Source organism: Salvelinus alpinus, chromosome 5 (genome assembly GCF_045679555.1).
Source record: "Salvelinus alpinus chromosome 5, SLU_Salpinus.1, whole genome shotgun sequence".
In the NCBI taxonomy this organism is placed as follows: domain Eukaryota; kingdom Metazoa; phylum Chordata; class Actinopteri; order Salmoniformes; family Salmonidae; genus Salvelinus; species Salvelinus alpinus.
Genome location: NC_092090.1, coordinates 38,478,955 through 38,500,806, shown reverse-complemented (window position 1 = coordinate 38,500,806; position 21,852 = coordinate 38,478,955). Strand labels below are relative to the sequence as shown.

General features: G+C 43.9%; 2 protein-coding genes across 9 annotated transcripts in view; both read left to right on the top strand.

The window, feature by feature from the left end:
- Nucleotides 1–12,489, top strand: part of LOC139576141 (transcription factor 12-like) — a 93,604-nt gene extending 81,115 nt beyond the window's left edge. For 6 of the 7 annotated variants that reach the window (XM_071401863.1, XM_071401865.1, XM_071401862.1 and 3 more), the window contains 7 exons: nucleotides 2,278–2,354; nucleotides 5,062–5,247; nucleotides 8,243–8,372; nucleotides 8,523–8,688; nucleotides 8,856–9,091; nucleotides 9,202–9,358; nucleotides 9,501–12,489. In XM_071401863.1, coding sequence (XP_071257964.1) covers nucleotides 2,278–2,354; nucleotides 5,062–5,247; nucleotides 8,243–8,372; nucleotides 8,523–8,688; nucleotides 8,856–9,091; nucleotides 9,202–9,347 — 941 coding nt within the window. In that variant the 3' untranslated portion in view covers nucleotides 9,348–9,358; nucleotides 9,501–12,489. Of the gene's footprint in view, nucleotides 1–2,277; nucleotides 2,355–4,320; nucleotides 4,393–5,061; nucleotides 5,248–8,242; nucleotides 8,373–8,522; nucleotides 8,689–8,855; nucleotides 9,092–9,201; nucleotides 9,359–9,500 lie in introns of all 7 variants that reach the window. The other variant, XM_071401869.1, reaches the window with a different exon arrangement.
- A 2,542-nt stretch (nucleotides 12,490–15,031) lies between these two features.
- Nucleotides 15,032–21,852, top strand: part of LOC139576068 (cingulin-like protein 1) — a 37,710-nt gene continuing 30,889 nt past the window's right edge. For both annotated transcript variants that reach the window (XM_071401718.1, XM_071401717.1), the window contains exons 1-3: nucleotides 15,032–15,177; nucleotides 18,814–20,524; nucleotides 20,657–20,751. In XM_071401718.1, coding sequence (XP_071257819.1) covers nucleotides 18,863–20,524; nucleotides 20,657–20,751 — 1,757 coding nt within the window. In that variant the 5' untranslated portion in view covers nucleotides 15,032–15,177; nucleotides 18,814–18,862. The remainder of the gene's footprint in view (nucleotides 15,178–18,813; nucleotides 20,525–20,656; nucleotides 20,752–21,852) is intronic.

Here is a 21,852-nt window from a genome sequence, read left to right as displayed (position 1 = left end):
TTATCAGTGAAGTTCCTGTCACCTGGAGATTGAGAGCACCAGTTATTTGGGTGTGGATTGTTTTGTTATGCAAATAATGAGACAACATGATACCAAGGGCACCAACTTTTGTTACAATGTGAAACAGAGTTTCTCTTTACAATCATAATCCTCAGTGAATCTACAGTTTCTGTCCAATTTACAAATGCAAAACAAATACTCCACATCCATGACTTTCCATATGAATAAACATCTGCCTTTGTCCAAAACCCTTCCCAAAAGTCCATTTACAAATCTGTTGCCATTAGTTTAATAGAACGCCTCCATAAAAATGAAATTTAATGTAGCTTAAAAGGGCAACTGGGATGATTGAAAATGTATTTCTTGTTTCATGTTTTGCCATTTAATATCCATTTATTTGTTTGAAGTTTGCTAATTAGAATAGGTGGCATTACTTAGAGGTCAGTTGGGGCATGATTTGGCATGATGTTCAGATTAACCACAAATTGCTCCATCTGTTCATTAGGATTTGCTACTTTCAAAACCCAACCAGGCAGGAACAGATATACACCCTGGTGCTGCTCAACTCAACTCTGGCTGGTGTGTTCAATTAGCCCTCTCCTTCTCCTCCTCTCCTCCACGTGGGGACCAGAGGCCCAGGGAGGCTTAGTTATGAGTACTTCCTGTTTGGTTCACGCCAGGGAAATGCTGAGGCTGAGCAGAGAGGCTCCCTCATTTCCTGTTACAAAGTTACTTTTAATAGCCTTTTAATTAAAGCCTGGCTTTTCCAGGACCTTTGTGTGGAGAGACTTTCTCTCAGAAGAGGACTAATGCTTAGTTTACACTGCTGACGATGAATCGATGGAAACAGTTCCCCCAGGTCAAGTGGATATGTAATCCTAGTGTTTGTCAGAAACAAACTAACATTAGCTAGCGATCTCCCAGTTCCCGATCTTTCTCTCTCAAATACTGAAATACCATTTTAGAGGAGAACAGGGAGAAAATGGGGCCTGCTGTTGGTTTTGACAAACAGCCTAAATGAGAGAATGAGAGGTAAGCTAAACAATGTATCCATCTGTAGAGTATGCTACAGTACGTGGGCTGGGTGTTGGCCTCCTGCCACAGTAATGGAGACCAGGCGGTATAGTGAGGGCCCATAGCTGGGGTTAGCTCACTAACACAGCCCAGTATAAATAACCTGGGAGGTTTCCTCGTTGTCACAATCGATTAAGGAGACTTGAACTGTTCTCATGTGCACACAACAGGCTTGGTGTAATGGATTACCTCCTGGTGCACTGTTCTTTGTTAGTTGGAATATTTCAGACAACATTGGCTAAGATAAAGAGACAAATAAAAATATATTTTGTTGCATTGGATACCTCAATTTGATAAGCAGATTATTTTAGTTTCACACTAATCAAATTGAGTTGATTTGTTTTGTATGTGCCATTGCACATTTCATGTACTGATTATAACCATTCCCACACATTGTGATCCCCTCTGCTTTATGTAAAATTCAAATGTGCTCTAGAGATCACCCAGTCTGGGACAGAATGGAATTCCTTAATTAGATGTTTCCACCATTTGTTTGGACTATTGCCGTCCCTTGGTTGTCTCTAGAATCTCAGAATGGAAAGTTAATTCAGGTCAAGTCTCTGAGTCTGTCTTGGCCTGCGTGTTTTGGCAAGCCACGGAGCTGTTGGACTGTTACACTATACCTCAGCTTGGCATGTGATTGGTCAGAGGATATTTGTGTCGTGACCCCTGGAAGCCAATCACATCGGGCTTAGATCAGCGGACAAGAGGAGCACCCACGAGTGCAGCCTTGCTAGAGCCTTCTGGAACTTTCTGGCTCATTGGATGGAGTAAGGGACTCCTTTTGACGTGGAAGAATCACTCTGTCAGTGTCAGTGGAAGACAGCCTCTGTCCCAGCCGGGCCTCTTATCACTGTTCACTTTGTTCCCTGGGCTATTAGCTCATTAATGAGCGGATGTACATGTAGGCCATGTCCCAGTGTGTCCCAGTGTGCTGGTGTATGTTGGGGCCGTCCACCCACGGCCCTGGCTCATGTTGCAGGATGCAGCCCAGTCACCAGGAAATGATGCAGCTGAACCCCAGTGATGCAAATATCTCTCACAGCATAACAACAAGAGACCAGACAGGATGTGGATGTGCTGTGTGTCAGTCAGCCCCTGTAGAGTGGAGCAGGATGCAGGTCTCTTATCATTGGCCATGTTGGGATGTCTGAATCAGCCATGTCAGGTGGATAACTGTGGTTCTCCCTCTCTGTCTCTCAGGTACCAACCAATGGTCCCGTGGTGCAGCCGGACAGAGCCCGTCCTCCCCCAACTATGAGAACTCCCTGCACTCACTGGTAAGTCTCCCTGCCCCCCCCCTCTCTTCCCTTCCCCCACACCCTGAGCACTTTTTAATGGACACGCACACAGTAGATGGGTTCTCTCGCGTAGGGCAGGGTAGCATTACATGAAGATTCTTGGCTGACAAATGTCGGCGTTGGGGGGGGGGGGGGGGGTGCTGCTGAACAATACCCTTCCCTTGGGGCGTGTCTCCTGCCATCTGTCCCCTACTCCGTGGGCCAGGGTGGGGTTGGGGAGGGCTGGTGTTATGGGGGCTGGGGAGCCTGGCAGCTGTTGCGTTGACTGAACCACCACTGCTCCAGGATTCCTGCGCTAGTAGCCTGTCCGTCTGCGGACCAAAAACACGGCTTGGGATCAGTTTTCACCCCACACCGCCTGACGCCCACATCACACATTCACACCATCGGCTGTGGGGATAAATACGTATTTACCAACTATATTTGAATGCCACCTACAAGGGAATTTTGTGAAGCGAGCAAATCTATGATCAGTGTGAACGGCGAATGTGTGGGAGGGATGGGACCTCATGGTGGGAGGAGAGGACGAGGGGTCAGGAGTTATTATCTACACAGGACCACAGTTTTGATGCTGCCTGACACAATGATTAGTTACCATATGTCTCTGTCTGACTCTCCTCTTTCTCTGTCTTTCTATCTCAGTCTACACTATCTCTGTCCTTCTATCTCAGTCTACACCAGGGGTTCCCAAACTCCAGCATTGGGGAACATCCTGCTCGCCCCCCCCTGCGTGCGCGTGCGCATGCATGTCTATTTCTATGGGCACAAGCACTGTTCACACCCTCTTCTTGGTGGAGATAACATTTTGTAGGTTTAAAACCTATTTCCTGCAATTCATCACATTTTCTAATGGGGTGCAGAGAACAGTTTGCCGTTTTAAAGCACATTTTCTTGCAATTCTATACATTTTACCATGTCTAATGTGTATTCATGTGATATTTGAGTGACTCGAACATGGGCTAAAAAAAACTAGCTAAAAAAGTTATCTGACATGAGCTAGTTAATCTGGACATTTCTGACAAGTTATAAAAAGCTCTCTAAGGTATGCAATGACTGACATGACAAAATAAATACTGATGATGCATTACCCAATTTCGACATTTCAAGAGTAAGTTGAAAACCGGACAGAGTTCCCCAAAACTTTGGGAGCCACTGGTCTATACTATCTCTGTCCTACTTTTTCAGTCTACACTTTCTCCGTCCCTCTATCTCAGTCTACACAATCTCTGGCCTTCTATTTCAGTCTACACTATCTCCGTCCTTCTATCTCAGTCTACACTCTCTCCGTCCTTCTGTCTCAGTCTACACTCTCTCCGCCCTTCTATTTCAGTCTACACTATCTCCGTTCTTCTATCTGTCTACACAATCTCTATCCTTCTATCTCAGTCTCAGTCTACACTCTCTCTGTCCTTCTGTCTCAGTCTACACTCTCTCCGCCCTTCTATCTCAGTCTACACTCTCTCCGTCCTTCTATCTCAGTCTACACTATCTCTATCCTTCTATCTCAGTCGACACTATCTCTGTCCTTCTATCTCAGTCTACACTATCTCCGTCCTTCTGTCTCAGTCTACACTATCTCTATCCTTCTATCTCAGTCGACACTATCTCTGTCCTTCTGTCTCAGTCTACACTCTCTCCGTCCTTCTGTCTCAGTCTACACTCTCTCCGCCCTTCTATCTCAGTCTACACTCTCTCCGTCCTTCTATCTCAGTCTACACTATCTCTATCCTTCTATCTCAGTCTACACTATCTCCGTCCTTCTGTCTCAGTCTACACTCTCTCTGTCCTTCTATCTCAGTCTACACTCTCTCCGTCCTTCTATCTCAGTCCTTCTATCTCAGTCGACACTATCTCTGTCCTTCTATCTCAGTCTACACTATCTCTGGCTCTTCCACTAATGTTTATTTGTGCTCACATGCTTTCCTGTTCTATCTGATTTTGGCAGAAAACTCGAGTCCATCAGCAGCTTCATGAGCATCTCCAGGATGCCATGTCATTCTTAAAGGATGTATGCGAGGTACTCCTGTCCTTTAGATGGAGACTTTACCCATCAGTGTTTGACACCTTTTCACATCCTTAGTTGTTTTTCTTTCTTTCACCAGCTTGGCCTCCGTTCCATTTAATTGGAGTTTCAAATGTTTTGTTGCCATGCTTTTTATTGTTGTTTATTATTTCTATTTTGACATTTCAGCTTGCAGTAATCAGCTTAGGAGCATAAGACGCTTTAATACCAAATGAATAGTCATGGTGCTCCAAATGAGTGGTGTGCCAGCCCGTTTATCAGTTTCTATAGATACAAATGAGTGGTGTGCCAGCCCGTTTATCAGTTTCTATAGATACAAATGAGTGGTGTGCCAGCCCGTTTATCAGTTTCTATAGATACAAATGAGTGGTGTGCCAGCCCGTTTATCAGTTTCTATAGATACAAATGAGGATGCTTGTCTGTTATGAACACATGCGTCCCTTGTGCCCCTCCTCAGGTTGAAATGGCTTATCTTCATCTGTTTTTGAGTGTCTTTCTTTTATGCTTTTATTATCCCTGTGGTGTTTTTTCACTCCAAGATCACGCCATAAAATCACAATGTCCTCCATTTTTTGTCCTAATGTGCTTATACTAAACTGCTCTGTCCTCTCTCCTGTTCTTCGCCCCCCTCTCCCCTCCCCTCTTCTCTCTCGGTCCTCCCAGTCTCGGATGGAGGATCGCCTGGACAGACTGGATGATGCCATCCTCGTCCTGCGGAACCATGCCGTGGGCTCCACCACCAGTCTGCCCAGCGACATACACAGCCTGCTGGGACAGAACGGGCCAATTGCAACCCTCGGAGCAAACTTCCCTGCCTCCGGATTGGTTGCTAGTCGGACAGCAGCAATGGTATGAATTAACTTTGCAGAAGAAAAATATCTTGAGTGTTTTAGATTTTAAGGATATTATGTTTCATGTTTTTTGCAACTTAAGAATTGACTTTGAATACTTAAAAGAAAATCTGTTTTTTCGACTGAGGAGAGGCATATGTGCTTTTGCGTTGCGTTTCTCCAAATAGGCTAATAAACAAGCCTTGGCCACCTGTTCAGAATGAGTCCACAGCCATCTGCAAAAACGCTGCCTTTTTCCACAGAGAGCAGTTTAATTTAAACTCACATACTTTTCATATGTGTAATGGTTGGCCTGAAGGCTTACTCTCCTTAAGAAAGACCTCATATACAGGGTTGAATAAGAAAACCAGGCAAAACGGAGTGAAGTTCTGCTTTGGTCTGGAAAGTGTTTGTCAGTTGCACTCCTATGAGGCGGCTCCTGGGGAACGAGGAGATGCAGGTCTCGCTGCAGGGCATAATGTGTTTGCCCATCCTCCATCTGAACTATTTCATATCGGAGAGGAGAGGGATTTGAGCACATCTGTAGTGGAAGTTTCAACAGAGGGAGACAGTTCTACACTAATCCCTAGGTGATGGGAAATAATTTAGGCCATATTTTTCCTGAATTTTCTGAATCAGTCCTGGCGTACGTGGGTGGAGGGTTGGATTAAGATCCTCTTGGATTAAACTCCCTTTTCTAAGAAAATGGATGGAGGCATTCAGGGGATGTGATGGAGGAGGGGAGGATGCCGAGGACTGAAACATGCTCAGCATTTCCTTACCTCATCATTTACTGTCCAGACCTCAGCCTCAGTCCCAGCTCCTCACAGGAACCTGTCCCCCTACCACTGGCTGGTTAGTAAACATTCTTGCTGAGGAGTAGCATCTGTGAGACTAGTCCTTGAATTACTCACATGGTAATCGGGCCAACAAACCCACAAGAAATTTGGGAGGCATTTGATCCCTGGCCTATGGTAACAATCATATCCAATTTTCAAGTGGACAAGGTTTGGAAGCGTTCTGTATTTCTGCTGTACTACTTCTCCCCTGACTGTTCATTTATTGGAGTTGGTGCTCCTGTATCTGTACTGCCAAACCTAAAACCAGTGCCATTTTACAGACAAGTTTACAACCTTTCACAGCCTTCGCAGCATGCAAGCTTGGAGCCTGTGTCCCTTTTGCCCAGAATAATTTAAATACAGGGACTAGTATTTCTGGTTTGTTACTCTCTGTAGAAGGAAGAAAATGTCCCAGCGCACCATGTGTTTTCAGTCATGGCCATTTTGATATTGGTGTTGTGGTCCTTGGAACTCCCAGGATAGTATTTACTGGTCTGTGACTAAAAATGCTTTTTTAGTGGTTCTCCCATGGTGCAGTTCAGTTTGGTGTGCTCGTTACAGAGTGTTAAGGGACTATAGTGATGATGTTGGTGAGCTGTGAGACTAAAAGAGGACTGGCTGTGTCTGCATGAACACAGAGCCTCCTCTGTGGTAGAGAGAGAGAGGGTCCCCTCAGACTGCTGCTCAGACAGAGCTCAGCCACCTCAGCATGGCACAGCCACAGCCGTTTACTCAGGACAGCCCTTTTCACTCGTTCACTGCCTCTTTTTAACCAACTCAACAAATCTGAATGGTAGGAAGCGCGCGCCTGAGGCCACAGTCTCCACCCAAATAGAGGTCCTCAGCTGTATGGTAATCAGGCCCAGCCAGGAAAATGGCAGCGTTCTTCCCTCGCCAGCACCCCCGCGCCCCTCCTCCTCCTCCAGACAAAGACTTGTTTGGACACCTGTTGAGAGCGCTGCAGAGATTAGCGTAGTGAGGAGGAGGGGGAGGGTTTGGGGGCAGTGGGTTAACAGAGGCCAACAGTGACTTGGGATCACATTCCATAAGAAAAATGGAAGATACACCCCCCTGCCCCCGTACTGGTTTCCTCTCCTCCCCTAGTTCCCAGAAGAGAAGCAGATAGCTGAGTGGGGAACATGTGGTAAACCCCAGCGAGCACAGCGATGGTGATGCAGCATGGTGGGAGGGCCCTGTTTCACAACCAATATGGAGGGGAAAATAAGGAAATGGTCTGTCTTTGGAGTGGGTTTTGCCTTATATTGCTTCCAAATAGATCAGAGATAGATATATCTAGAAGAGGAAGAAGAACCCTCAGAACATAATGACTGTGGCTAACCCAAGAGAGAAAAGCAATCAGAAAGAAAAGAGAGAAGGGGATAGGTTTACCATCACATACTGCATTCGTTATTATGAAGAGATTATACAGCAATACAAATGTGTGTTTGTGTTTCCCTTTTCCTGAATATGAATATGAATTATGCATTTTGTTATGGTGAAGTACAGCACCAAATCACCCCCCAGTGTCAGAACTGAGGGACTTGGGAACCATCATTAGTTCTCAAAAACGGACTCCTGTACTGCAGCTCCACCTGTAGATCCTGCTTTTAATATGAGGAAATATGATTATTTAGCTCACCAGTAAGGTCAGGCATTGTGTTAAATTTGTCATGACAAGTGTTTAGAAAAACCTGTTGTGAAATCCAAGCCAAACATGCATTTTTACAAGTGTTTTCAATGGACAGTTTTCCACCAAGGTTCTCATCATCGGCTTGTAGACTACAAAATCTCCCTCAAAGCTCTGAGCCAGGCTCTGGAAGGTTGTTGTTTCTTTTTTGAACAGACAGCAACAGCATTCCGTTTGTGAAGGTCAGTCTAAAGTGAAGTTGAACAACAAAGTTCTCTTTCTATCTCTCTCTGCTTTTCAAGTGTGAGATATCTGAGTCATAAAAACATTCTCTCTGGTTGAATAGAAATCGTTCCTTTCCTGAGTGTACCATGCTCATTCAGACCAGAACCCTTCCCTACAGCTGAACGTGTACTGTCTCTATCTGTCTCTCTCTCTCTGTCTCTCTCTGTCTCTCTCTCTCTCTCTCTCTCTCTCTCTCTCTCTCTCTCTCTCTCTCTCTCTCTCTCTCTCTCTCTCTCTCTCTCTCTCTCTCTCTGTTCTGACAGGGTGGTTCTCACCGGGATGAGGCTGGCAGTTTGATCAACAGTCACGGAGGGCCGCCGAGCGTGGGCTCCATGTCCAACATGTCCAGCATGTCCACCGCTGAACTCAACCACCAAGTGGAAACCTTCAGAGGTATGACATGACACACTCCCAACTTCAGCCATGACCATCCTATCTCTGCACTACACACCTAAAATAACTACATGTGAAATGTCTGTTGGCTGTAAATGATCGGAGATTCCATTTGAACTGACTCTCTACCTTTATGTCTGCGTGTTGCAGGTCTGGCTGCAGGTCTGGCTGGTCAGGTGGCTGCAGCCCTGGAGCTGAAGGTAGAGAACCAGGACAGAGACGACATGCATGATGGCCACTCCTCCGACGACCTCGGCTCCGGAGACGAAAGCGACAAGAGAGACATCAAGACTCCCAGAGGAGGCACACGGACAAGGTAAATAAACCTAACAACCACAAACATTCATCTTTCTGACCTTCTGTCTAAAACATTCAGTGCCTTTAGAATGTCCCTAAATCTCCCTGGAGTCCAATCATGTGAATAGCCAAAAACAATCAGCCTCAGTCTTACTGTTGCGCCTCTGGGCCTCTCTCCCTCTGCAGCAGCATCAATGAGGATGATGACAACCTGAACCCAGAGCAGAAGGCTGAGCGGGAGCGCGAGAGGAGGATGGCCAACAACGCTCGCGAACGCCTGAGGGTGCGAGACATCAACGAGGCTTTCAAGGAGCTGGGCCGCATGGTTCAGCTGCACCTGAAAAGCGAGAAGCCCCAGACCAAGCTGCTCATCCTGCACCAGGCCGTGGCAGTCATACTGAGCCTGGAGCAACAAGTCAGAGGTCAGCATTCCCACACTCTCACATGTAACACACAAGAGTTATAACACCTCTTATGAAGAGTTATAACACCGCTTATGAAGAGTAATAATAATCTGTTTCTATACACGCAGAGCGGAATCTGAACCCCAAAGCAGCCTGCCTTAAGAGGAGGGAAGAGGAGAAGGTGTCTGGCCATGGGATCTCTGGGGACCAGCAGGTCCACCATGGGGTCCACCCCGGCCTCACCGACACATCCAACCCCATGGGCCGACTCTGAGGAGCACACAGGTACAGTACAGTGGTACATCTCCATGGAGCACCATCCACACACTCTCACTCTGTCAGTAATAGCTGTGATGAGATACTATATTACTTACTTTATGAAACATCAGATTTTGTGACTGAGTTATTCCTGTTTTTGCCCCTTCAGATCAAAATGATCCAGATCAATTCTGTAAGATAGAGATGGTGCCCTTGCTTCCCAATGGCAGACAGGACTCACCGTTTGTGACACAAATTGGAGGCGACAGACCACTTGAAGCTAAACTCCAGACTAACGCAATCCTTAGATTGAAGAAAAGCCCAGTGTCCAGGTCCCTGTAATGACATCCAACACATTTCTGCCCACCAGAAAACTTCAGCACATATCACTGTCTGCAAGCAGCGTGTCGCATCTGAACAATCAGAGACTGTCGCGATCTCCTCCACCCTCCCATGTGGAAGTTTGCCTTGTGCCTAAACTGAATTGACGAATGCATTGTAACAGCAATTATGTTTATTTGTTTTGTATTATTTTTTCTATTTATTATGTTACTGAGCTGTAAAGTCTATGTCTAAAGGGAAAGTTATGAATATGCTTTAAGAAGCCTGTGGCTTTTCAGTTGATCTACAGTTTGCCAGTGTCACTAGTATGTCCCAGCCCTTCTCCCTAGCCAGTCTCGGGCTAGCCTGAGCTAAGATTTAGATACTCAGGCTCCTGAGAAAGATACAAACTAATATATTCGGAAATTTAAAGTGATCTTTAGGGCCCAACTAAAAATCAATTGGCGGTATTGAGTACTAAAATACTTAAGCATCCCATTTTAAAAAATAACATATATTATTTATATTTATATTTTATTCATGCCGCAATGAACAGCATGTTTAAACCAAAACGACCTGCTCATGTGTCCGTTTGGTATAGCTCAGTCTTCATGTTACTGACATAATTAGAGGAAGAGGACTAGACATGAGTGGTGGGTATGAGCCCAGCTAAATAGTGTTCCATACATACACTAGCCTGAACACTATAAACTCTGTGTCACAGGTGACAGAAGAATGGCAAACTCTAGTTTTACTGAAAGGTCAACTAAAGACTTATAAGGTGTTTATTCTCAGTAGTGAGCAGTTCAAATACAGAAAGCAAACCATTTACAAACCTTAGCATTCCCTGCATATTTCTTAGTGTCTTAACTAAAGGAAAAGGGACTTCACTGCCTTTTCATTCCTTTGCCATATAGTGTTAAATGTAAACAATGACATATTTCTGATATTGCAGTTTGCTTTCTATATTACAGTATGGTCTCTGGTTAGTTGAACAGCCGTGGTCATGCTCTTTGTAATCGCCTAGCGCTGTCTTATCAAAGATTGCTTAGTGAAAAAGTAGAATCAAAACGACGACCACAATATCACCTGGCCTGAATGAACTTTTCCCGTAACTTTTTTTCTGTTAAAAATAACTAAACAAAAAAAAGTTAAAATAAACATTATTCAAAGTTATCAAAAGTTATATGTTTATTTGTAATTGTATACAAATAATTTCTCTAGGCTTCATAGTAAACATATGATGTCAAGCGTGTAATAGCAGAGAGGAGTTCTAAGTTATTTAGAATGGCTTTGTTTTGATCCAAGCAGTGAAGTTACTGGTGAAGGAAAGGGAAGGGGGAGCTTTAAGAGTTCACATGCTGTTAAACATCAGAAACAGTTGGTCCTTCAGATAGGTATAGTACAATGATGAACAAACGCAGTTTTGAGCAGTTTTTTTATGTTTCAGGATGAAGAACAATGGTCACCACTTACATTTTTTATCTGTGTGCATGCTTTACTTTCTTTAAAAAAAAGTATTTTGGTCTTAACTCCTGGTTTTTATTCCATTTGTTTCCTTGTATACTGTCTTCCATTATTATCCACCTTTAAAACAAGGCTACCACATCCAGAGACAAGTAGCCTATTCTGTGAAAATAAAGTAATAGAACGAAGGATGCCATTGAGAACCACTCCAAGGAGTTTATACATTTTTGGGGGGGTTTTACAATCATTTTCTTTTTGTGATACATTTGGAAACGTATTGTCGTGTTTTCTCTGACTGTATGTGGCCTTGTTCATCATTTCAGTATTCATGAGCTTGTATTCATGTTGCTGGCAGACTCTGATTGAGGTTATAATGTATGTCACTGCCTGCTCTCTCATTTCCCCCGTAATTTTCTAATGTTCTGCTGTCTGTCTCTTTGCTCCTATGTTAGACTTTTCTGTATTCCCAGCTGATTTTCCTCGTATAATATATGAAAAAAAGAACAAAAATAAGATAAAAAACATTTGGCTAATTTTTCACTGTAGTTATTAGTCTTTTATACAATAATATTGTAAGAACGTTTCTTGAATTCAAAATTTTACTCTTTCTAGATTTTTTAAATCGAAAGTTTTGAGTAAAAAGTTTCTTACTTTATTTTACTATATTAGATAGTAAAATGTATGGTTATTTACCGTAACCTGACCATTATTATCCGAAACGTACAAATAGTATCCTAAAACATAGTAGGATTGTAGCTGGCAGTCTAGTACATTGAGGTATTGTACAAGCTCAAATTTCCTGAAGGTGTGCGCTCCATCTTGATCTTCAGTCTCCATTGTTGGTTGATAAAAGATATGTACTTGTGTCCAAAAATTCTAGGTATTGTTGATGCACATCAAAAACTAGCAGCAAGAAATTTAACTATCTGTCTCTGTAACAGAAAACACAGCATGTAAATAACATTTATGTAGCAATAAATGTGCCATCTTTTTTAACACAATTGTATGTGGATATATTTCCTTCTTTGGACGTCATCTTTATTTTCTGTTTCTCCACCTTTAATTTTTCAGTTATTTCCATTCAATTTAGAATTGTGTTTTATGAAATGACGTGCTGGTGGTGCATTTGGTTGAGCTCAATACAAGTACAGTACCATGATGTGTTCACTCAAGTGAGCTACTGACGCAACAACCCTTCCCTGGTTTTCCCCCTCAGATGACTTTTCTACAGTGGATCTTGGCCAAATGAGGAACTCTGTGCAAGAGTGTGTTTTATAGTATGTTACTAATTTTTAAAACAATATCAGTGGACCATTGTAGTCTGTATGGAATATATGTTTCTATTTTTAATAAAGTGTGATAGCAGCAAACATTTAGTCTCATTTTTCTAAAGGCTGTTTTCTTTTTGAATTTCATTTTATGCTCACTTACAGAATAACTTTGAGAGGGTATTACTTTTGTATTAAGTATTAAGGAATCACAAAAGAATAGACAACACATTTTGTCAAATTCAGCTGCTGTGTGCGTTGTTTACAAGTATGAAATACAATAAAAATGCCACACTTGTCATTCACAAATAAGACCTTAAAAGGTGCCCATTGCATTTAAACAAAATGTCAACAGGCATGCAGGTCAGTGGTACACATGCAAACATGAGGATATTTGCATGGACATTTGCAGAAGCATAGTGTTGGCTGTCCTCTCCTACCTAAGAACTCATCTGCACATATTTGTGCTGTGACATCAGTCAGCCCTCCTTGTCCAATTATAAGACAGATTTAAATCCCAGAAGTTGTCTCAGTGACCCACCACATCTGCAGAGCATTATCCTTTTGTATGTGAGATTGTGAGACAATTCCTCACGGTATCCTGACAGGCCAGATCCAAGTTCAGAGCACTGACAGAGGTGACAGACAAGAGAAGAGGCTGACTGCTGTAAAGTCTGTGGCTAGCTTAAGTTATGCACTGTAAATTATGACTGTCATCTTTTAAAACACAGCATTTAATCTGGAATCAAAAGTTACGTATATCCCCACTTCCCCTGTTGTGTGTGTGTGTGTGTGTGCGTGTGAGTGTGTGTTTCTGCCTGTGTGCGTGGGTGTATTTATTCCTTCCTGCTCTTATCATGCCCAGGGGTGTTTATTTGCGGTCACCTAGAGTCATGGGCATGTTTTATATAAGAGTGGGACCACCTTGTTTGAAGGCTGACTTCCTGTGGCTCTGGCTGCCTGTGAGTGAGCCATGGTGGGCCTGCTGACAGATGAGTCTTGGCTCATGTCTCTGGAGCCAAACCAAAGGGCCTACTGCCACGCAGTGGATCCCAAGTCTATCTCTGTCTGTAGGTCTGTCTGTCTTTCTGTTGGTCTGTCTATTTGTTGACTGTTCCTTCCCACAGAATGATCTGTCATCAGTCCTGTTTTATTATTAAGTATCTCTTCTTCGGTACATTTTCTTTTCTAAAACCAACGGACAATTTCCCCTCTTACGTAGAAAGATGTTACATAAAAACATCAGCCACTCCATCACAAGAGTCAAACTTGACCGCGACCTGACTGTATAGCCATTGTGTTCCATTGCCATTCTAGAACGCCTCCAGTTTCCCTCAGCCAGGGTCAGACAGCGCACTCTACTGAGCATGCTTGGAGGTCCCAGCTGCTGCACCTCGGAGGAGAACAGAGCCCCTATTGTGCAGCACTGTAACTAACACAACATAGCGCCAGAGAGTTGAGATTAAAGACACATTTACAGCCCACTATCTCAGTCCTCTCACAGACACAGAAATGAAAACACAGTGGGCCACAACAAAGGGAGGGGGCAGCTGAGGCCACAAATAAAATGTGGCTGATGCCCTTTGCTGTCCTCTAAACGAAAGAACTGCGATTTTAACGTTTATTAAAGTCCTTGTGTGAGCCATTGAAATGCCTACTCTGTGCCACAACAAGGACTGAGGGCAATTTTTTTTTTCTCTCTCTCTCAAGGTTCAGAGGAACTAAAGAATGATAATGATTTTTTTAATCATCGTGCTTGGGAACTAGGTGTAAAAAATAACGGGAAGTATTTTAATAGAAATATACAAATAGCTGTTATTATACTGTAATAACTCTGTAATGTGTTCTTTTATAGCACTGTAATGTTCACAAAAATCAAAGTCAACACTGCACATTTTTTTGCATTTCTATTTCAACACATTTGGGAGGTTTCTCGTAAATTGGACTTCATCCTGTATAAAAGTGCTGTATAACAGTGTATAACTGCAGCATTTACCCAGAGTAACCTCTTGGCAAATTGCATAGAGGTAAGTAATTATCCACTAGATGACGCTATTGGTCTTACAAATAGATTAGCAAATGGGAGTGGTCACCACGGTGCAGTGAATCCATATGCTTCAGTACACAAACATTATCTGCGTACAAAAAAATTAAATATACAACAACAAACAAAAAAACAAGTTCAACTATTAATTAATTTTCTTTGGTAGCTTTATTATAACCACAAATTCCTAGTAAGGCTAATGGAAAATCCATTAACTGGGCCTGAAGGATTTTGTAAAATAGCTCACCAACATTTTCATGTATGATTAATGAGGATGATATAGAACGTGATGGGCCCTGCCATATGACGTGTTCCATACAGTATACATTTTCATTTTGATTCACAAATTGCAATCAACATCAATATGGGCTATTCATATCAGCCACGATGAACTTTAGTAGGGCCTAACTGTTGCAACTGTGGCTCGCCACAGAGTATCTTTGAAACTGATAAAGGGACACTTTGTCAAACAGGTTGACAGAGTGTTCAGGTTAACATTGTCAATCTGGTCCTAGGTCAGTGTTTTGAGGTTTAGTGTTTGGTAGTAGGGTTTGAGATGGGCGGGTTTACAGAGTTCTTAGCAGGGGGCGGGGTATTGCAGAGCTTCAGGCGTCTCTAAACTGAATTTACTCAGAAAACATGACCTGCAACAAATAGATATTGAACAATTCCGTGGAGTATGCCACTTAAACGTGTGGCCATTATTGAACAACTAATACGCGATTATTGTTCGTAAAGCGCAGCTGGTAAGTGACAAGTTTCTCTTCTTGCACTTTTTGTTACAGTAGTCATTGAATGCGTCATAGCGTGGGAACTTTAGTTTACTTACTGGGCAGTGGCCGCTATAAACACATATTTAGATAAATTGTTTACTTGTTTAAAATAATCATCATAGAGAAAACTACATTCAAAATCGAGTTATTTCATGTTAATGTAAATAAGAAGTTAAACCACCTGTTGTACCCTAAACTAAAGCATCAGTATAAACTTTTGAAAACTTTGCTCATCTTGCCCTGTTCCAATTAAAATAGCAGTGCAATTTTTTTTTTTACACAGTACTTCTATTAAGTCAATAGATATTAAAGAGGAATATGTTTGTATACAATTTATACATTGTAGAAATTACTTACAGTATTTAGAATTTGAAGAATTGTTGTATACTAAATGAATCTATTCAGCATTCCAAAATTATTTTTAATCAAACATGTTACACATTCTTTAATATCATATACCACATTCTGTAATATGAATAGATTAATTAATGTATTCAGTATGGAACAATTATTAAAACCATGCATGGCTAACTTTACCCAAGAGCAATTTTCTTGGAATAAAATGTCCACCTCTTTTCTCCTGGTTTTCCATTACTTGCTGTTATGTACATGGTATGAATGCATGAGATCTACATGTCATAACATGCTATAAGTAACTGATTTTCTTCCATAAATAATCTGTTTTAGGGATTTTGAATTATGAATTGCATAATATTTCTAAGGCTTAATAGCTCTCCCTGGAATATGAATACACTCAATCTGTCATGAGTACAGTAATAATATCAAATCTGCCATGAATGTAACTCTTTTGTATTCCGTTTTTAATCTGGAATCAAGGCAGTGTCCTAATGTGCTCTCCTATAGTTGTCTTTTACAGGCCTGAATGGTGTATTGTGATAACAACACACCCCCATGATGTAGAGAACCCGTCAGTGCACTGCACATGTAGATTATTCTCCTTTTTTTCTGTTCTCAATCTTTCCCTGGAAAGATCAAAGACAGGGCCTTGACATCCTAACCCACTCTCAGCACTGACCTTTGGTCTGAGGTGTATGGGGACCGTGGTGAGGGTAGTGCTCTAGTTATGGATCGCAGGGGAGCAGGGGGGAGAAATTGGCTCAGCAAGTGTTTCCTCCCTTGCAGAGAGTAACACAATGAGAGGAAAAGAGCTGCAATCACACCTCACAGCCCTTGTGTTGTTGGATACATGTGATACTTGGTGTGAAAGAGGCTATTGTATTGTCTTCTGCTGTTTTCTGTCCTCCACAGTGCCTTTCCTTTTGGACAAGGGGCTAACTTGGTCTCATTGTTCTCCCTTCCCTTCAATGGCTGGAAAGTATGATGTTCTGTCCTCTGAGTATTAATAGAATCAGGAAGAGCCTGCTGCATCGCTTCTATATCAACATGCTGGTTCAATTCTGTAGAGCAGTAGGCAACACTCGTTTTCAGTTTGAAAGAGTGATTTATTGAGATTTCCTCAAAGGCCTTGCGGGCATGTCTGTGCATTTCATTACAAAGTGACATTATCTGCTGTTACCTTTGTTTCCTAATCATAGCCCTCCCATCCCTTTCACCATTTGTCCTGCTATTGTAACACCAGGCCATTCATGACATTCATCTATGCATTTGTTTGTTTGGGGGTGGAATAGGACATTATCAGCTGAGCCTACAGGTCTCTGATAAGAGCCCATTGTCTATACAAACACATGGTGCCCACTGATGTCTGTGATGCTGTGTGTCTCTGCTGGCCTTCCTGTTAGCTGATACAGACCTGTTTCTTAGGGTCAAATGACCCTATGCTCTGTCCTCAGCTTCAGACTACACACTACTTGTAATCTGGCAGATAATTCACAAATATATGTCTTTACTCAGAAGACACTCAGATACTTGAGTCAAAGAACTTGATCTTTACTTTATCTGTGTGTTATAATGTGAATACCCAATAGTATCAAGGTGGTCTAAATATTCAGTTACTTGTGTATATTTTTGACAAGTATAGTAGAAACAGTTGAACCTATCAGCACATGTTCCTGTCTTCAGTGGTGTAGTGCCTCTCTTAATGCTGTGGTGTTAAGTGGGGTTGATGACAATGGCACTGCTGTAGGTCTATTACCCTGCTCCTCCCATGGTACACTGTTACACCAACCAGGGCCCTCTACACTGTTACACCAACCAGGGCCCTCTACACTGTTACACCAACCAGGGCCCTCTACACTGTTACACCAACCAGGGCCCTCTACACTGTTACACCAACCAGGGCCCTCTACACTGTTACACCAACCAGGGCCCTCTACACTGTTACACCAACCAGGGCCCTCTACACTGTTACACCAACCAGGGCCCTCTACACTGTTACACCAACCAGGGCCCTCTACACTGTTACACCAACCAGGGCCCTCTACACTGTTACACCAACCAGGGCCCTCTACACTGTTACACCAACCAGGGCCCTCTACACTGTTACACCAACCAGGGCCCTCTACACTGTTACACCAACCAGGGCCCTCTACACTGTTACACCAACCAGGGCCCTTTACAGGGACTGCAAATCACAGTGTATTTTACAAGGATTGGCAGAGGTTGGTACAATAGATTCACAGATAGACACACACACACACACACACACACACACACACACACACACACACACACACACACACACACACACACACACACACACACACACACACACACACACACACACACACACACACACACACACACACACACATTCACTAGCAAAGACATTCAAGAAGGTTACTGTATAGGCTACAGCTACGCACAGTCATGGGATTTCCAGGTGTAGTGTGACATATCGTTGGAGTCTGTCACTAAGCTGTGATACCAGTTTTTTATTGTCAGGCCATTAGACCTGCTTACACCTTTATGTGCAGTAAATATTCATTCACACCATGTATATAATTATTCACTTATGCCTGTTAGTAACAGCCAATTACAGAGGATTAAGATGCCAGTTAGTAACCTGCTTGTTATGGTTTCGTATACAGTACCTGGTCATATTTGCCCTTCAAAAGAGTGTAGCAAATGTTGATTCACTGTTTTTCAAGTTCAGTGTGTTGATAAAGACTGGCCTCTCTTATGTTATTTTAGGGCAGTGCAGTGTCTCACTCCTTCATTTGGCAGGAAAAGGGAGAACCTAGTCAGTTGCACAACTGAATGCATTGCACCGCATTTAACCCAACCCCTCTGAATCAGAGAGGTGCAGGGGGCTGCCTTATTCGGCATCATCGGTGCCCGGGGAGCAGTTGTTGGGTTAACTGCCTTGCTCAAGGGCAGAATGGCAGATTTTGCCACCTTGCCGGCTCGGGGATTCGAACCATCAACCTTTTGGTTACTGGCCCAATGCTCTTAACTGCTAGGCAACCTGTGGTGGAGCTGAACAGTTAGGGTGCTCTTTGTGGAACCACTCTCTAGACACAGAGACCATTATGTACAGAAAAAAGGAAAATTAGACCAGATGACATAATCAAATGTTGTGAGGCTTTAACTCTCATTAGCAGGCCATGGAGCAGTGAAACATTTGCTGACGTTATTAAATCTGATGGCATCTCATTTCAGACTAAACCAGATTATGCCCTTTTTTTACAGAGGTGGGCCTGATCCAGGGAGAGGGATTTATTATCTTGCTGCATTCCTGATGGAGTCGTACAGAGTCAATCAGCCGGCCCGCTCTTCCAGGCCTCACAATGGAGCTGGCTCCTATGGCCTCAGCATTAGGGTCCAGGGGATTGATGGACACCCGTACGTGGTGCTGAACAACCAGGACCGTGGGTCCAACTCCTATACAGATCCTAATAGTAATGGCTACAATGACACACAGGGCTCCTTTATTGACAACTACCATGAGTATGACTTCAAAGGAAGCAGGGAGGCTGTTTCTGACAGCCCCTTTGTTGAGTACAGGTCCCAGAAGCAGATGCAGTTTGGGGGCTCTCACAATGGAGTCACAGAGCAGGGGAAGAAGCCAGCGTCCACCCTGCTGAACTTCCAAAGGCACCCAGAGATCCTCAAGCCTTATGACCCAGAGAAAAACACCTTGAACCTGGATGATAACCACAGCCTGCCTCCCCGGCCGATGTCCCTGGCGGAGACTGGGAGCACCTACCAGGGCTCTTCTCCCAGATCCACCTCCCCAGTAGTCGCCCATGCCAGGTCATCCAGCCTGGATCATAGGAGTCCTGCCCTGCAGAAGAGAACACAGCCTCAGCCCAAGCCCCAGCCCCAGCCAGCCCCCTCTAAGCCTCAAACCAAACTAGTCCAGTCTCAATCCAAGCCTCAAGCCCAGCTGGCTCAGCCACAGTCTAAGACTCAGACCCAGGTGGCCCAGCCCCAGTCCAAACCCAAGTCTCAGCACCTGTCCAAACCCCAACCCCAGTCTCTGCCACAATCCAAACCCCCGTCTCCACCCCAGTCTCAGTCTCCACCCCAGCCCCAGCTGCCCCAACGTGTCCCCATACCCCAGCCCTATGCTGTGTCCAGCCCTACCAGTGAACAGACCAAGGCTTCCTGCCGGTCCGCCAGATCCATTAGCAGTGCCAACTCTAGCCTGAACCGCAGCCACCATGAGCCAGACGTCCTCCCCCTGCGCAGAGTTGACTCTAGCGGCCCCGTGCTGCAGTCCTCGTCCCGCTCCCGCCACTCCTCTACCTCCTCTACCGACCAGCTGGAGGCGCTGTACGCAGATACCATCAACCGCCACCAGAACCGACGCTACATCCCCTTCCAACCCGGCACAGGCCGAGACATTGACACAGGCTCCATCCCCGGCGTGGATGAGCTCATCGGCAAGTTTGACGGTAAGGATGGTGGTCACCAGCGACGGGGCAGGGCGGGCCGCAGGAACAGGATTAACCCAGAGGACAGGAAGCGCTCTAGGAGTGTGGACAGCGCCCTTCCCTTTAGCCTCCAGGGAGAGTCGGAATACATGGATGAGTTTAGCAAGAACCAGGGGAGGTCCACGGAGCACGTCCTCCGCCCCTCACAGCTGTATCTGCAGAAGGTGTCTGGGAGTAAAGACTCCTGGGTGACAGCGGTGGAGGGGAAGCCAAGTGCCAAAGCTACGGCCTGTGGTAGCAGTGCTCCTGGCTCCCCTCAGAGCATGACCTCTAAAGCAGCAGGCTCCATCCAGGGGTATAAGGCGGTGCTAAATCGCTCCTCTACGTTACCCCTGGACAGTACAGATGCTGAGGATGGTCAATCTTCACCAAGCACAAAGATTTTAACAAGTGTGGCTACAACCTCTCTATCCATGCCTTCCTCTAACTTGGGCAAGAAGCCTAGTGCAGATATGGATGTGCAGGTAAACAATACATTATTTATGATTACAGTTAGGTTAGTTGTTTAACAAATCATTCTCTATTACTACGTAGCTGCATGTGAAAGTATCTGTCAGAACTCTGATGGCTCTCTGTTTATTTCCTCTTGCATCCAGGTGACACCTGATCTTTTGAAAGGTCAGCAGGAGCTTTCACAACAAACACATGAAGAGACGGCAAAACAGATTTTGTTTAATTACCTCAAGGATGGGTGAGTTTTTACCTCACTGATGTAATGTTCCCGGTTCACTTTTTATCGCAGAACATTTTCCAGTTTTACAGAAATGTCTATTATATTCAAAGGGTATTAATGGCATTTTATTTGTATGAATTGCTAATATATTAATACACTAGTAGGCAACATGATTTTTTATTTTTTATTTTATTTCACCTTTATTTAACCAGGTAGGCTAGTCTCATTTGCAACTGCGACCTGGCCAAGATAAAGCATAGCAATTCGACACATACAACAACACAGAGTTACACATGGAATAAACAAAACATACAGTCAATAATACAGTAGAAAAATAAGTCTATATTCAATGTGAGCAAATGAGGTGAGATAAGGGTGGTAAAGGCAAAAAAAGGCCATGGTGGCGAGGTAAATACAATATAGCAAGTAAAACATTGGAATGGTACATTTGCAGTGGAAGAACGTGCAAAGTAGAAATATAAATAATGGGGTGCAAAGGAGCAAAATAAATAAATAAATAAATAGAGTAGGGGAAGCGGTAGTTGTTTGGGCTAAATTATAGATGGGCTATGTACAGGTGCAGTAATCTGTGAGCTGCTCTGACAGCTGGTGCTTAAAGCTAGTGAGGGAGATAAGTGTTTCCAGCTTCAGAGATTTTTGCAGTTCATTCCAGTCATTGGCAGCAGAGAACTGGAAGGAAAGACGACCAAAGGAGGAACTGGCTTTGGGGGTGACCAGTGAGATACACCTGCTGGAGCGTGTGCTACGAGTGGGTGCTGCTATGGTGACCAGTGAGCTGAGATAAGGCGGGGCTTTACCTAGCAGAGACTTGTAGATAACCTGTAGCCAGTGGGTTTGGCGACGAGTATGAAGCGAGGGCCAACCAACGAGAGCGTACAGGTCGCAATGGTGGGTAGTGTATGGGGCTTTGGTGACAAAACGGATGGCACTGTGATAGACTGCATCCAGTTTGTTGAGTAGAGTGTTGGAGGCTATTTTATAGATGACATCACCGAAGTCGAGGATTGGTAGGATGGTCAGTTTTATGAGGGTATGTTTGGCAGCATGAGTGAAGGATGCTTTGTTGCGATATAGGAAGCCGATTCTAGATTTAATTTT